At 46.0% G+C, this 17,874-nt stretch overlaps 1 protein-coding gene and 1 long non-coding RNA gene across 2 annotated transcripts in view; one reads left to right on the forward strand and one right to left on the reverse strand.

Moving 5' to 3' along the window:
• LOC142662213 (cornifelin homolog B-like) overlaps positions 1-6,057 on the forward strand; it is a 10,796-nt gene extending 4,739 nt beyond the window's left edge. The window contains exons 3-4 of the mRNA XM_075840281.1: positions 1,343-1,479; positions 5,663-6,057. Of these exons, the coding sequence (XP_075696396.1) occupies positions 1,343-1,479; positions 5,663-5,752 (227 nt within the window). The 3' untranslated portion in view covers positions 5,753-6,057. The remainder of the gene's footprint in view (positions 1-1,342; positions 1,480-5,662) is intronic.
• Positions 1-6,698, reverse strand: part of LOC142662214 (uncharacterized) — a 131,874-nt gene extending 125,176 nt beyond the window's left edge. The window contains exon 1 of the long non-coding RNA XR_012850889.1: positions 6,661-6,698. This is a non-coding gene — a long non-coding RNA (uncharacterized LOC142662214). The remainder of the gene's footprint in view (positions 1-6,660) is intronic.
• Positions 6,699-17,874: the final 11,176 nt, after the last annotated feature.

Genomic DNA, 17,874 nt, shown 5'->3' on the forward strand with positions numbered 1-17,874 from the left:
GATTTCCCCAGCTTTCTCTTCCTCCCAGCTTTGCTATCAATCCCATCCCTGAATTCTCTTCAGCACAGCATCACATGACCAGCTAAAGACCATACCATTTCTGAAGGCTGGGGGACACAATGCTGGGGAATCATTCTCTCTATATTCTCTTAAATAAGCTGAGAAACCATAAGTATACAGACAGGGAGGCTGCACTATATTCTTCTCCACCTGTGTGACAGGAACCTGCGTAAGTATCAGTGGTGGCCGATAAGTGTCCATCCCCCTGTGTAATACTATTGTGGTACAGGAACTGCAGAAGCCTGTGATGGGTGACACATAGATCTCCATACACTCAAGTAGAGAAAGTAGTCACCAAGCCTGAGTCACACTGCTGCTAAGCAACCGTCCCAGTCTGATATATAGAGATAAATAACAGGGGGGAGACTGACACATGGAATACCATAATGGTGCTCATGGGAAAGTTTAGTTTTGGCAGGAGTGTCCCTTTAAGTCATGTTCAGTAATCCTCATGGCCCTATAAAATGTCATCCTGAGCTGGATCATGGATATAATGTATAAGAACCTTAACACCAGATACACAGACAGCGCAGGGGCTCGTGGGGAATGTAAGTGAACGCCTGCTGTATTAAGGCTCTGTTCACATCTGCCTCCTGGTTTCTGTTTATAATGAAAACCAGGACGCAGTACTCACAAACCCCATTGACTTATTATGGGTTTCGAGATGTAGTTCCAAGATGGTATCTGTCGTTTTGAATCTGGAATGGAGGCTTTCTGATGCAGATGTGAACAGAGCCCAACTTGAGAATGACCTTATCATGTTATATATCCAGGAAGGAAATAGTGGTATCTACCCATACACACTCCTACAGTATATAGGTATCCACAGCTCTATACTGAGCACTATGCTCCGGCCTAGTTTTACACCACAGGCAAAAAAACAAAAACATGACTGATACAGATCTAGCAGAGCCGTGTTTGTCATTTGACACAACATGCCTTGATATCACCACAAGGTGGTATTTTAATTTTCCATAGGACTGTAGGAAACCTACTGATTTGTCATACGTAAACACCCTGCAAATAGAAAAGCAAGTGACTTATACGTTAACCCTGACCAATTCCTACACCAGTTTGTCCAGTGACAGAAAAAAATAGTCAGGCTCCATATTCATTTTGAGCCCCCTTAATAGACTCCTCTGACTTGTCAGTTTGGTTAAAGGGTTTGTAAAACATGTCTGCTTTCTTTCAGAAACAGCGCCACACCTGTCCATGGGTTGTGTCTGGTATTGCAACTCTTCTGCTCGGCCAAGCATAATGTCAATTTTTTTGTCTCCTCCAGGTCTCTGCGGAACATTTTGCGTTCCCTGCCTGGCGTGCAGAGTGGCTTCGGACTATGGAGAGTGTTGCTGTCTTCCGATTGTAGGGGGCGCTGTGCTCGCTTTACGTACAGGCTTAAGAGAACGACATCACATTCCGGTGAGAACTCTATGAGGGCTTGACCACACACAACTGGATTGCTGCAGAAAATTTTTGCAACAATTCCGTGGAAATAACGCAGACATTCTGCTGCGGCACAAACGCACCATTTTCTGCGTTTTTTACGGCAGAAAGTGGTGCGTATTTTGCGGCGTTTTTCACAATGTTAGGGCTTGTCCACACGTAGCGGAATTGCTGCGTATTTTCCATGCGGATTTGTGGACGGAAAATACGCAGCAGAATACAGTAGCAGCAAAGTGGATGAGATTTAACAGAACTGTGTAAAATTTCCTTGATGAAAAACGCAGCAATTCAGTCCACTTTCCGCAGTAGGAATTGACATGCTGCGGTCCGAAAAATACGCACCACAGGTCAATTTCTGCTCAGAATTTTTTTTATAGAATATCTTTGTGAACCTTTTTGTAGGTTTGGTAGGATTTTTGTTTGGTTACACCCTATGGCTCCATGTACACGAATGTGCCCGTAATTACGACCCTGCGGACAGCCGTCTGTATTTACGGGCCGTGCTCCTATTATATGGTTCGTAATGGAGCCGTTTTTTCAGGCGTAATTCAAGGCGTAAAACGCCCGATTTACGTCTGAAAACACTGCGTGTGAACATACTCTCACTCTCATTCTAATCAACCGCGAGAGGTCCGTGTGTTGCGTCCGTGATACGGCCACATGAAAGCCGCCTTACAGTAGGGGCGCAACATTCCAAAATAAGACACCCACCTCTTTGGCTGGATTCACACGAGCATGTTACGTCCGTAATGGACGGAATGTATTTCGACCGCAAGTCCCGGATCGAACACCTCAGGGAGCCGTGCTCCTTTCTTCATAGTTATGTACAACGCTAGGAGTCCCTGCCTCTCCGTGGAACTACTGTCCCGTACTGTAATCATGATTACAGTACGGGACAGTTGTCCTGCAGCGAGGCAGGGACTCCTAGCGTCGTACATAACTATGATGCTAGAGCCCGGCTCCCTGCACTGTGTTCGGTCCGGGACTTGCGGCCGAAATACGTTCCGTCCATTACGGACCGAACATGCTCGTGTGAATCCAGCCTTTCTCCTGTGATTCCACCTCCACACTGCAAATAATACTGGCAGGATTCAGTTAAGATTTTCCCTTAATTAAAAACCCCTTTGCTTCATGTGGAGGGGTGCTGGGCCAAAATCAGCAAGTCCAGAGCACAATGTGGAGTACCCGGAGCTCCTGCAGCTCTACTCATTTAAACGAAGGCCTTATTCACACGAGCGTGTGCGTTTTGCGCGCGTTTCACTTCCATGTGTCATAAGAGTTGGCTGCGTGGCTGCGTGATTTTCACGCATATGCCATGCTGATCACACGCGGTTTTGAAGTTTAGAAAAAGAAATGAAGGAGGTGCTTTTATTTTTTCCTTCATTTCTTTAACTACTGTTGCGCGAATCACGTGCGACACGCGGAAATGCTTCCGTGTGCCGTGCGCGATTATCACGCACCCATTGACTTCAATGGGTGCGTGATGCACGAAAAACGGCCACGTATAGGACATGTCGTGAGTTTTACACAGCGGACAAACACGCTGCGTGAAAATCACGGATTGTCTGAACGGCCCCATTGACTTACATAGATTTTCACACGCGTATCACGGACGTAAATCACGTTCGTGTGAGTAAGGCCTAAGGCTGTGTTCACATCACTGTCTGTGTTCCGCTGAGGGGTTCCTTCTGAGGTTTCCGTCAGGTTAACCACATAGCTGAAAGGCAAACGCAAACCTCAGCTTCCATTTCCCTCACCATTGAACTCAACGGTGACGGAAACCTAGCTAGTGGAATCCGTCTGTCACCGTTGTGAAAGGGTTCCGTCGTTTTGACGGAATCAATAGCGCAGTCGACTGCATCGGAGAACATCGGAGCCCTGTCACAACGGGGATGTGTACAGGCCCTATGGCATCATGCACACGACCGTTGCCAGTTTTCGGATCGCAATACACGGATGTCCGGTCCGGGACGGACCACAAATATGGACAAGAATAAGACCTGTTCTATAATTTGCGGAACAAACACACGGAAATGCAAAAAAAAAAAAGTGATGTGTGCATGGCCCTATAGAAATTATTCATTTAGTTGCTGTCCGCAAAAAAAAACAAACCGGATAGGACACTGCAAATATAACAGCACCTCAACCGCAATGTCTGAATACGGCAAAAGGTGCATTTATACGAGACTTCTTTTTGTTAAAAACTGCATCAAAAATCGCAATTGAATTACCGTGATTTTGTGATGTGGTTTTCGGCTGAGCGGTATTTGCAGGTGAAACACATTTATTTTACAGTTTCGCTTATAAAAACTGCACAGGATAAATCACGTCGATTTGATTGCGACTTTTAATGCGTGGCCACAATTGTCTCATGTAAATGTACCATAAGGCCACGTTCAGACGTGGCCGAATTGCTGCTGAATTCTGCTGTGGACAGTCCGCAGTGGAATTCTGCAGCAGCCGTTTTTTACATTTGTTTCTATACATTTTTAGGAAACTTAGTTCAGATGTTGCGGAAAATAACTGTGCGGAAATTAGGCTGCGGTGCAGAATTTTCCCTCCGCAGCATGCTCATTATATTGCGGAGAAGCAGCGGAATTTCACTGCGATGCAAAAACTGAAATCTGTGGCAAGTCCGCTGTGATATCTGCAACGTCTGAATTACCTGTCAAATATGCAAAGGTTGGTGCAGATTCGTTGCGTAATTGCCCCGAATCTACACCGACATTTGCAGTGGAAATATTCTGTCACGTGTGAATGTGGCCTAAGGCCTTATTCACGCGAGCGTGTGCGTATTGCAAAATGCTGCATTTTTTTCGCGCATAGCTGTTCCGTGTGTCAGCAGTATTTGCGGCTTGATTTTTGCGCATATGGCATATGACACTCCGTTTTTATGTTTAGAAACATAAAAGAAGGAAGCGCTTTTATTTTTACTTTCATTCATGTAACAACTGTAGCGCGAATCACGCGCAGCACACGGAAGTTTTTCCGTGTGCGATTTTCACGCACCCATTGAGTTCAAGTATAGGACATGTCGTGTGTTTTACGCAGCGGACACACGCTGCGTGAAAATCACGGAATGTCTGAACGGCCCCATTGACTAACATAGGTGAGTGCGAGGCGCATGATTTTCACGCGTGTATCACGGACTTAAAATAAGTTTGTGTGAATAAGGCCTAAGGTTGTATTCAGACGTTGCGGTTGTGGCACATTAATACTGCAATTTGGTGCGTTTTCGATGCAAAGCAATTTTTTACCGCAATTGCATCGGAAAATGTACAAAGAGGTTGTTTTAATTAGACCTCAAATTAAACGTTCATAAAAAGGCATATTCAGACAGTGGTCATGCCGCTTTATTGCCACGACTACTGCGACTTCTGACACAATTTCACAAAAAAACTTGACATTGTGCCGCCTTTTTGCAGTAGTCACAGTTAAAAAAGTGCGACTTGACTGCACTGTCTAAATAAGGCTTTACGATATATTGAAATGGTGCATTCAAGTCGTTTGTTTTTTTTACTACGACTGCTATAAAATATGACAAAATGCCACGATACTGTTGTGATATCGCAAAAAAATAGACTCTTAGGCCCCATGCACACGACTGTGGAAATCGCCCCGTAATTACGGGCCCATTCATTTCTATGGCCGACAGACACATTTCCGTATGTCCTATTTTTTTTTTTTTTTGGACCATGCTCCTATACTTTATAATGGGAGCACGGCCCGTAAAAAACGTCCGGCTGTCTGCGGGTTGTGATTACGGGCACGGTTGTGTGCATGAAGCCACGGAGTGTCAGCCGCGAGCCGCCCGCAAATCAAGGGCTGTGCACATGGTCGCGGCCATTATTTTCAATGAGCTCCGGGGCCATGCACGGACCGTGGAAACCACGGTCGTGTGCATGGCCCCATAGGAATGAATGGGGCTGCATGGATTTTCGCGGGAATTGCGGCCGCAAAAGCACGTTCATGTGCATGGGGCCTAAGATCACGAATGATCACTAAGTTCAGTTCAGTAAAACCGCAGGAGGCATAATACAGAGGTTATATCTGTGCTACAGAGCGTGTTCACACGCCACTGTCAAAACACGTTTTTTACGGAAATATGTTAACATTTTCCATGCAGTTTCTGATCCTTCTGTCTCTTTTTCTATTACAGGGCACTATCTGCAATGACTGTGTGTGTCTCACATTTTGTGGCCCCTGTACTTTATGCCAGATGGCTCGTGAACTGAAGGCAAGAAAGTGAAGAGATGACCTCCTGGACTAGTAGATGAAGGCCTCATGCACACTTCCATTGGCCGTCGTACGGCCGTTAATGACGGATCCGTGAAACACGGACCGCACACGGATGGCTTCCGTGTGCGGTCCGTTGTTTCACGGACCAAATCAATGAAAAGGCCGAGACTGTTCCGTCAAAAACGGACAGGAGTAGGACCTGTCCTATTTTTGACGGAACACAACTGGATAGCACCCCGAAGAAAAAAACTGCAGTGGGCATGTGGCCTTACGCCTCACGCACACGACCGTGTGCGCCGGCCGAGTCCCGTCAGTGATCCGAGGAAAGATAGAACATGTCCTATCTTTCCTTGGATCGGAGACTCGGATCATTTTTCACGGACCCGCTTCACCCGCTAAAGTGAATGTGTCCGTGAAGACTATCGGATGCCACTCGGTTGCCGACCAAAAACAGCCCGAGTGGCACAACGGTCGGGTGCATGAGGCATTAAAGCGTAGATATAGTCCTATAAAACCACCTTAGCTTCCAGAAGGGTAAACCCCATATGTGGACGCCAAAAAACATTCTTAAAAAGGAAGAAACATTCAGAAGGTCATACCTACCCCCATAAACATACATGATGGGCTCAGTGCATGTTATTTTAATAAATGGTGGAGAGAAGTGGCTAACATACATTTCAGATGTCACCATCTCTGGTGGGTAAACGAGAAACCTGTCCAACCCTGGGTATCCCCGTACACATTAGACTGCCGATGGACTCCATTGAAATCAGCAGAATCCGTTGACAAATACAATGTAATGTTGTAAATAATATAAATATATACGGTTGTACAATATATAGTGCACAGTGCATGCACATGGCCATTCTCATATATATTTTGCGCGATAATGAAATAAAAATAAAGGGAGTCGGTTACCAGAATGTCCACGTTAAACTAGTACCAGGGTGTTGTAGGCGCAGTACTGCCAATTAGAACGTTGAGCAGAAAGATCGTACTGCGCATACGCTGAGTGAAGAGCAGGGACGCGCACTCGTTACAGAAAGTACGGGGCCAAGCATGAACGTGCTGCCTGGCCCCTGTCAATCAATGTAAGAATAGAGGGTTTGGGTTGAACAGGGGAGCGACGTAAGAGCATTTAGGTGCAATGGTAACGCGCTCATTGCCCCTAAATGCCCATTAGCATTACGGCTTATTTAGAAGAACGTGATATACGTCCGTGCAACGCGCGTGATTTTCACGCGCCTCGCACGGGCCTATGTTAGTCTATGGGGCCGTGCAGACAGTCCGTGATTTTCACGCAGCGTGTGTCCGCTGCGTAAAACTCACGACATGTCCTATATTTGTGCGTTGTTTGCGCATCACGCACCCATTGAAGTCAATGGGTGCGTGAATATCACGCGCAGCACACGGAAGCACTTCGCGCAACAGCAGTGAAAACTATGACTGTAAACAGAAAAGCACCACTTGCTACAAACATACAGAGTGTCATAATGATGGCGGCTGCGTGAAAATCACGCAGCCGCGCACCATATGATGCTGCCACACGGAGCTGTTCAGTACATTTTGCACTTGCAAAAAGTGTAAATCCGGTCTAAGTTCTGTGGTAACAAAGGATCGGACATGTAAAAGTTCAACATGTCCGATCCTTCTTTCCCTCACCATCTGCCACCAGAGGCCGATCCTCCAGAAATCATTGCCTTCAGCTGAGTTTTATCTCAGGCTAGATTCACGCGAGCGTTGCGCATCTCGGACGTGAAAAACGTTTTTCATGTCCGAGGTGCATCCGTGCTTTTCTCTGCGGGATGCGTTGTCACGTATCCCCCATAGACTAGAGTCTATTCCTTCAGGAATTTTGGGGCAAATTTTGACCTACCTGCACTTTCTTTGCCGCTTTTTTTGCGGCCTTTTTCGGCCACGGCCATTGAACACTTTCTCTGCCTCCCATTGTTTTCAATGGGAGGTCAGAGATGGAAACGCTCGGGGGGAAATAAACGCCTCCGCCTCCCATTAGAATCAATGGGAGGTGATTTCGGCCATTTTTTGGCGCGGTTTCCGCATCAAAAAACTCAGTTTGAACTAGCCCTTAGACTTAGGGTACGGTCCCACGCAGCAGAAGCCGTGCGGCCAAAGCCCAGTTTGCTTGTAGTGGCCAATGCCCGCATAATTTTGCTGGGTATTACCAACACAATCGTGCTGCCATTGGCCACCGTATGCGGGCGTGGTTTCTGCCACATGTGGACGCCGCTACGTGGGACCCTACCCTCATAATCTAAGGCTGGATTCACATAAGCGTGGCATTTTGCCTGCGCAAAAGCCACTTAACAGCATATGATGCGCGGCTGCGTGCTTTTCGCGCAGCCGCCATCATTATGACACTCCATTTGGATGTTTGTAAACAGAAAAGCATGTGGTGCTTTTCGGTTTTCATTCATCCTTTTGACAGCTGTCGCGCGAATCACGCTGTCACGCTGTTCGCACGCTGGTTTTCACGCACCCATTGACTTCAGTGGGTGCGTGATTCGCGCAAAACGGCCAAAGAACGGACATGTCGTGACTTTTTTTCAGCGGACTAATGCTGAGTAAAAATCACGCACATGTCTGCACAGCCCCATAGACTAATATAGGTCCGTGCAACGCGCGTGAAAAACACGGACGTAATTCCCGTTCGTCTGAATAAAGCCTAACTCTCCAGAATATTGCATTCCTATTATTCCCTATGGGAGGGATCTCGTTCCATCATGGGTGGATGTTCTGTCATAATCGCAGATCACATGGTGATTTTCATGCGAGTCTCCTGTATTTTTAGGTCACCATTAACCCTGGCCTTTATGAAATTGTATTGCATGGCCGTAGGAATATTTTAGTCTGTAGTTTAGGTAAAGTTTGTGGTTACATATTAATCTATTCCAAATGGCAAGACACCATATTGCCTTCATGTATGTATCTCAAAGAAAGAGTGGCCTTGTGGGCCATAGCAACCAATCAGAGTTCAGCTTTCATTTTCTAAAGTGCACTTATTAAATAACAGCTGAACCCTGATTGGTTGCTATGTGTCTTATTTATGATTTAGTGCAAAGAAGGTCAGCATTGTTGCCCATAGCAACCAATCAGATGACTTCTTTCATTTTCTATCCTGTACTAGAAGAATCTGGGATCTGGTTGCTATGGGCGACACCCTTCCAGTCTTAATTGGTTTTCATACATGAGGCCAATTTTTATATATTTCACACAGTACGAACCTCCATTTTAATGTCAACCATGGTTTTCATATTTGTTCTTTTTTTATGATAGAACACAATGTTAATAAACATATATTCCATTTTACTTTGTCCTTTTGTTATTAAGCTTATGTTCTCAAGTTTTATATTTTTTGTACGTTATAGTGAAAATTTTTATGCGCCATTTTCATACTTACCAACCCGGTACTCCTGTTTAGGAGACAGCCCGCCAAAACCAAGATTGTTGACAACGATGCCTTTTTACTCTTGTTCTAGGACATATATGAAGAGGAAGTGGCAAAAAAATTGCACCAAATGTATTATCATTTTTGGCGCAAAATTCTGGGGTACATGTAAGACAACCATGAGGTGGCGTAAATCGGTCTAAAATGCCGTAGATGTGCCCAATGTATGTAGAGTTCTCATCTTGATAAAGTTGGCACGAGTCATGACGCTATTGATAAATATGCCTCAAAGTTTTTGGAAGTACACATTTCTGCGCCTGCATTACAGCTGCAAATCCTGGCCCATCGGTGGGTACATCATCATCAGTCAATGGGCAGAAATGCACCCATATGACGCCTGTGTGAAACTGGTCAAAACAGCATTTTAGGGCAGGCTGTGGTCTTTTAAAAACAGCGACATTTCCTATCCTTGGAGTTTTTCTTCGTTATTCGCGACTGACTTCAATGAGGAGAAACAAAAGCGTGTGTAAAAATCCTAAGGCCTTATTTACACGAACGTGTTTCACATCCGTGATACACGCATGAAAATCACGCGTGTCCTATCTTTTTGCGGTCCAGGCTACTGGGCAATGCACGGACTGTGGAAACCACGGCCGTGTGCATGGGCCCATTGAAATGAATGGGGCCGAAATTCACCCGCAAAAATATGTTCGTGTGCACGGGGCCTAAGACTAATGTCAATTCTAAAACTTGGATTTCTGTTGCGGATTTGTATGCAGATTCGAACGTGGATTAGCTCCATTGACGTTGAGTAAAGCTGATCCGTGGATTTTTGGAACGTGAATAATAAACATGCTATGGGTTATAAAATTCGCTGCGCGGTCACTATTCAGTGCAGTTTTTTTTTTGTAGCATGTGAATGGAGCATAACCTAATAAACTCACAGAGGTGTCGGGAATTTAAGTTCCTGATCTTTGGTCTGGTCAGCAGCGAGCAGGTCCGGACTTAGGCCGGATTCACACGAGCGTGTTCGGTCTGTGATATACGGTCCGCATTTGTCGGCCGCATTTCCCGGACCGAACACACTGTAGGGAGCCGGGCTAATTACAGGAGTATGCTGATACATTATAAGGCCCTGTTCACACAGAGTATTTTGCAGGCAGAAAAAAATCTGCCTCAAAAATCCTTCAGGAATTGCTCAGAGGCGGGACCGTGTCAAGAAAGAGCATGCCGCTTTTTTTTCCCCGCCAGCGGCTAAAAGCCGCCACGGAGAGCAATTGCCTCCGTCTCCCATTAAAATCTATGCGAGGCGGTTTCGGACATTTTTTGGCACTTATACCAACGTGGTTTCCGCATGAAAATCAGCGACAAAAAACTCTGTGTGAACTGGGCCATAGCATAAAATAAAGTTGTTAAAAAGGTATCCCTTCATGAGATTAAAAAAAAATGAACAAAAAAATAATAAAGAAATGGCCGCAGAAAAACAGTCATTATTTAGCATAAAATAGATTTTTTTGCCCATACATCACATAAAAACATAAAGCCTATACATATTAGGTATCAACACGACCGTAAAATCCTGAAGAATTTATTCTACAGGATCTTTAGTGTGAAACGTGAACAGTATAAAAGAATAAACAAAGAACAATGCTGAAAATCACTTTTTTCTATATTCACACCACAAAAATAAATTACGCATTCATTTATTTGTACCCTCAAGATGCGCAGGAAAATAATATAATTTCTCCCGCATAAAACGGCCTCATATAGCAACGTCACATATACGAATATTAGTTCAAACCTCTTCTACGGGTGCGAACAAGAATCTGAAAATAACACACATATCTTTCATATCATGCCTACACATGTTGTCTGGTTGCATAGATCCGGAACCTCTGATCCTCGGATTAATCACGCTTCAACTACTCAGCCCTTCCTGATAGTGATGATTATTACAATGTAAAATGCCCATGGATCACGTGACACAGTAGTATACGTCCGTGTGATAGACGTTTTTTTTTTAACGGCTGTCACACGGACGTACGTATTTCAATGGGGCCGTTCACGCGGCCGTTGTTTCAACGGACCGTGTGAACGGCCCGTGAAAAAATAGGTCTTGTCCTACTTTCGTCCGTTTTCACGGATCCCTCAACAGACTCAAGTCTATGAGGGATCCGTGAAAACGGGTCCCGCACGGGAGCGACTCAAAACTACAGTTTTTTCACGACCGAGTTTGCCCTACAGGCAGCAATTAGATGTGTCTACTTTTAAAATGAGCTTCATGGAGATGGTAGAAACAGTGGGGAAAGGTATTAAGTGATAGTCGAAATTTGCGCTTAAACTGTTTTTGCTCAAAATTGTGGTGAATTTTGCATTTTTATGCCTCCTTCGCCACTCTATGAAAAAAAGAGTGTGTGGGGTTTAGCTTGATGTGGCGTAGTCTTAATGAAACCCTCCCGCAGTGTGTATAATGCACTATATTGTGCATAAGCCACACCCTCATTCAGTCTTCTTATCCAATTAGCAGATGCCAATTTATCAGCGGATGTACTGAATAAGCCCACAGTAGCAATATCTCCTCTTCCTCCAAATTAATGGTTGTCCATATTCAGAGGCTCACTTAGAGGGAGGGGCCTCCATCAACCTTGATCCAGCCCTGTTTAAGTGACATCATCTCACTCAGCTTGTGAATGATGTCATTAGTCTCAGCCCAGCAGCCAGTGGTGGCTTAAGTAGACCATAGGCCCTGGGCTGTTGCCCAAACTCGGGCCCCCTTCCCCACCGCCACTCTGCTGTGTCTATTGTGAACACCACCTTTTTGTGCGAGCATTGACAAATGGTTGTTACGATTCTCCTTGTCAAAGGGCTGTGTCCCTACATACTGACCGTCTCCAACCATCGCTGACTGTATCACACTGTGTAGGGACACTTCCTCCTGACAATGGGAATGGTAGCACGCATTTGTCTATTAGTGCTGGGTACACAGAGATATGTAGAATACAAGGATTTCCTACAACAGACATGTCAGGAGAGGGGACAGATCCTCTATAGATCCAGTGACTCACAAGTGACGTCTTCTCTGATGGGAGTCGTTTTCTTTTCTTCTCCATCTAACGCAGACCGTTATGGCGACTTCTCCTGATGAGACATCTTTTGCACATCACTTCTGCAGTCGTTTCCAGCCTCTATTGAAACACACAAATTTAGACACCAAGGCCCAGGACCACACATTAAAGGGGTTGTCCAGGCACAGACTGTTTTTTATACTGATGACCTATCGATGTGCCTGGACAACCCCTTTTACTCAGACTAATAAATTTGGACCCCAGACTAGATCATAGAATACATACAGACCCCAGACATTCTAAACTATTGCAGTCCCCAGACCAGACCCCCCCTAAACAAATACAGACCCCAGAACAAGCACCCTGTATACATACAGATCTCAGACAGGACCCCTAAATACAGACCCGACCCTCTACAATAATAATGACCCTAGATCTGACTCCCTTAATACAGACCCCAGACCAGACCCCCTAAACTAATACAGACCCCTAAACTAATACAGACCCTAAACCAGGCCGCCTAAATACAGACACCATAAACGAATACAGACCCCCTAAATACAGACCCCAGACCTGACCCCCTACACTAAGGCTGGATTCACACGAACGTGGCGTTTTTGCGCGCGTGAAAAACGCAGCGTTTTGGTTGCGTGGTAGTTGCGTGTGGCATCCGTAAGGGCTGCGTGATTGCGTTTTTTACGCGCGTATGGCATGCGTTTTTTACGCACGTCAAAACAACGGAGGGTGGAGTAATGGAGAGGGCAGCCTACAAAAAAGACACCTTCTGCAACACCTGCTTGATGTGAGCACATGTTCGCATCAAGTTTGCACCTTGCAAACTACTTTTGGCCGTGTTGGGTGTTTATTGGGGTTTTTACAGGTAAAAAAAACTACACTATGCCCTTGACTCCGCTGGGCCGTGTGCGGATATCATGGATGGTTTGTCGGAGATTTGGTGAGCGCCGACCCATGCTTCAGGAGGGAACCCGGAGAAGAGGGAGGATTTGGGTTCATCCACTTGTGGCCCAGCGCACCTCCAAAGGCCATTTTCATACTCTATATGATGACCATCGCAGCCACCCCGAGAAATTTCGGACGTTTTGCCGCATGTCTGTGTCAACTTTTGATATTCTGCTGGACCTGATTCGCACAGGAATAACCTACAAGGACACAAATATGCGGCGCTGCATTTCCCCCGAGGAGCGACTCCTTGTAACGTTGAGGTATGTGTGTTTTAAACAATTGCAGCTTACCGGATGGTGTGTGGTTGTCATGTCCTACATCACGTTTATTTGTGTGTTGTGTTTTTGCATCTCGCCCATGTAGATTTCTAGCTACCGGAAACAGCTATCATTCGTTACATTTCGAATTCCTTCTTGGAGTGAGCACAATTTCGGGCATTGTGACAGCCACCTGTGTTGTGTTGTGTTGTGGCTTCGATTGAAGGCCACCGTGATGCCTCAGCCCACGACAGACCACTGGCTTTCGATTTCTGCCGACTTTATGACCACCACCCAATTTCCAAATTTGTATTGGTGCCCTAGACGGGAAGCATATTCGGGTCAAGAAGCCCCCCCCACTCAGGATCCCGATTCTATAACTACAAACCGACAGCAATTATTGTTTTACCATTGTACATATAGGGTCCTATGGAAGCTCAGCTGATGCCCGCATCTTTCGTACATCCAGGATGGGCCATCGTCTGATGTGCAATCTACTTTCCGTGCCGGCGCCGAACCACCTGCCTGGCTCGCGAGGACCACCAGTCCCTTAAGTGATCGTGGCAGAGGGTTTTGGACTCATAAGTCAAGTAATGCGCCCATTTGCCCATTCACCCATTTGTCCATTCGCCCATTTGCTCGAAGAGGCTTGGATGACCGCCGGCGCATATTCAATTACCGGCTTAGCAGAGCACGCCGATGTGTGGAATGTGCATTTGGCATAATGTCCTCCAAATGGCGTGTTTTTCTCACCACCATGCAACTGACGCCGCAAAATGTCACCCGTGTCATACAAGCGTGTGTCGTGCTTCATAATTTTTGTCGCATACATGACGCCGGTTGTGATGCCGAATATATTCGCCAAAATGTTTCCACATTAACCATTCCGCAGCAAATTCCACTTGGAAGGGCTCAAACATCTGGGATTCGAGTACGCAACATATTTGCACAATATTTTGACAGCCCCGATGGAGCTGTGGCATGGCAGGAGGATGTTCTGCGAGGGCTGTCCTAGTGTAGATTTGTGGCCCACTGTAGCATTTTTAAGTTAAATTTGTTGTTATTTGGGGAGGGGATATTTAGACTAGGGACTCGCAAGACATGAGGACCCTTGACGTGGGTTGCGAGCTTAGATCTTTGGTGGTTTTTCTTTTTCGCTTGAATGTGCTCTAGACTAATTAGCAGATTGGCTTAGCCCATGTTCACTAATCCCAAGGCAAAATACATTTGTTCCACATTTCTCACACCACTGCAATGCAGGCGACCACAATATGAGGAATGGAGGAAAACCACCAAAGATACACTAATACCTCAATCATGGCATGCTACAATCTTGCTCCATCGGCATAATGTTTGAACATTACCTAAAAGAATCTTTGGGGGAACCTGGGTTCCACCACATAGATGGAGGCAAACACATCAAATCTTACTTGCAAACAGAAAAACAATTTAATCTGTAATTTCAAACGGTAACTTTTAACAGGAACCAGCAGGCATCCAAAAATAGAAAACGCACCAACATGATGCTACATTAACAAACTGTGACTTCGAGGTTTACATCACCACATCGAGCCAGCCGTAATCGGACTACACACATCTATAAGTCATGATACCTCTGTGATGGCGACTGATGGCTCTGCATTTCAGCACCACTATACTGTCCCTGGGCCTGCTGAGGATGTTCCTCAACAGCATAGTGGTGCTGATACAGAGGGTTGAACCCTGCCGGGGGGCCCTGGGCAAAGGGAGGCTGGGGTCTGGCGTAGGGGGCGAAAGGGCGCTCCCGAGGCGCCACATGACCAGGTGACATTATGGTCACCATCGGCCGTTGGTACTGTGGCCGTGGAAAGGTGTGTGCAGGCTGGGAAGGGAGAGGTGCAGTAGAGGGCACCAAATCCTCATGTAATCCACGCCATTCCTCTATTACCTGGAAGCACTGGCGTGGATTGTTAGGAGGAGTGGCAGAGTCAATTATAGCAAGGATGGCCCCTTGGACGCGTGCCATCCGGTAGTCCGGGACTCGCCGGAGTAGCGGCGCTATGGTACGGCCAAAAGCATCACATCTATCCTCCTCCGAACAGCGCCGAAGGTACTCCAGGACTCTCGAGTCCACGTTGGCACCTGCTATGGCAACCTGGGTGCGCCGGCGTCTGGCTGGTGGCGTCCGGGGATTGTCCACGTCCCGTGGCAGCTGGGGTTGGCTGCTTAACTGGGTAGCTGCTTGTGTTTGCGTGCGGTCGGGGGTCAAGGGCAGCACGGGATGTTGTTCCGTGACCAGCTGCGACTCCACAAGGCCAGCCTCCTCCTCGGTGTAATTGAGATTATCACTGCATCTGCCAGAAACATTTTGCGTTACTCCTTTTAAACATGTCCACAAGGGCCAAATAGTTTTTTAGGCCGATTATACAGTGAACACACGCATGTCATCAAGGTACTGAAAACTGCACTTATCTGAAACGTCGCTAAACTTTAAACACAACTAAACATTAAACACTTGCCTAATGATGCAGTGACACACCTGCGACCAAGCACAGTACAAACATGTGAAACACAAGAATATACACTACAGCATGGCCGATTGCATTAGCATCAATACAGATCTGCGCTTACCTATGCTTTTGCGGTCTCTTGTGGTGCTTTTATCCCACTCCTGTCCGAAGAGGCTCTGCGCGACCTCATCCCAGCCAACCTCCTTGCCCGTGCGGTCGTGGTAGGCCTCTGCGTTGGTGTTCCACAACTGGGGTCTGTCATGCACCAAGCAGATAAGTTTTTCCACATCGCACGCACGTGGCATTGCAGCAGATGTCGGTTGGAACTGTGCGCATGTGCTCAGAAAGTTAAAAGCCACTTCCTGGTTTGTACTTGTTTTGTCTAGTTTGGTCAACTCATTTACATAGACTTAACAAGTGTTGCGTGAAAAACGCTGTGCGTACGGAGGTGCCTCCGTGTGCCGTGCGTTGTTTTCACGCACCCATTGACTTCAATGGGTGCGTGATGCGTTGAAAACGCTGAATCAACGGACATGTCGTGAGTTTTTTGCAACGGACCAACGCAGCGCAAAACTCACGCACATGTCTGCACGGCCCCATAGACTAATATAGGTCCGTGCAACTCGCGTGAAAATCACGTATTTCTCGTTCGTCTGAATAAAGCCTAATAATGACCCCAGACCTGATCCCCTACACTAATAATGACCTCAGACCAGACCTCTTAATCTAATACAGACACCAGACCCCTAAATAAAGACCCCATAAACTAATATAGACCCCAGACTCCTAAATACAGACCTCAGACTAATACAGACCTCCTAAATACAGACCCCCTAAATGCAGACCCCCAGACCCCTTAATCTAACACAGACCCCTAAATATAAAGGCCCTAAACCCCTTAAACTGATACAGACCCCAGACCCCTTAAACTAATACAGACACCAAACTTTCTAAATACGGACCACTTATATTAACGCTCGTCTGCCTGATAATCGTCCTGTTTAAAACCCCCTTTAAAGGGGTTCTCTGCCCTGGACAATGTTTACTTATTAGAAAAGGTTCTTGACAATAACACGATCACAAAGTGTCCCCCAGCGATCAGCTGTTATCTGTGAGGAAACCTGCCAGTTAGTGTTCAATTTCCCTGCAGCGCCACCACAGGGGACATTACACAATTTTTATTCAAATCAATGGGATGTCTGTGTAATGTAGGACAGGACAGGTCCTCCAGAGCAAGAGACGCTCTTTGTAACCGCTCCAAAAATGTTTTCTCTAAACTGGGCATACACTTACATATCTTTCCTGTCGCTGCATAATGATGCCATTTCAAGTACCCAGTATGGGTCAACATTTAGTACATCGTATGACAAATCAAGGCTATGTGCTCAAAACATTTCTCATTTTGTCTTTATTTATTCTTCCTATTCCACTGGATCGGCTGTGATAATATAATTAGTTAATTCCAGTTAGAGACGGAAGAAATAGTATACGAAGTATGCACATAATCAGGTAATATACGGCCCATTACTGAGGTCACATATATCATAATATATAATGCATGTGCTTCCATTAGCCGGCAGACAGTAATATCCAGCATCCCTTAACTTCATGCCTCCCTCACCACATTAATACATTTGTTATTTTAGATCTGCTCTGTGTAAGTGTATGCTATATCCCCCATGTTATAAAATACAATGATTGGAGTCTTAATACTACAATATCTCTCCAGAGGATATATTGTATGGAAAAAAGAAATCAGGCCCCTGATTTAGTCAGAAGTTACCGGCGGCTGCTCCTTTCCGCTGCTGTCAACACTATACTCCACCACATACAGTAGGCCGAGATTGATGGGGCACGATGAACGAGTCACAAACCTGGTGGCAAGTCATCCTCATTAGTGGCGGTACCGCGGCTTCTAGGATGCGGTGCCAAGAAGCGTTCGGACAATTAGG

Source organism: Rhinoderma darwinii, chromosome 10 (assembly GCF_050947455.1).
Source record: "Rhinoderma darwinii isolate aRhiDar2 chromosome 10, aRhiDar2.hap1, whole genome shotgun sequence".
Classification (NCBI taxonomy): Eukaryota; Metazoa; Chordata; class Amphibia; order Anura; family Rhinodermatidae; genus Rhinoderma; species Rhinoderma darwinii.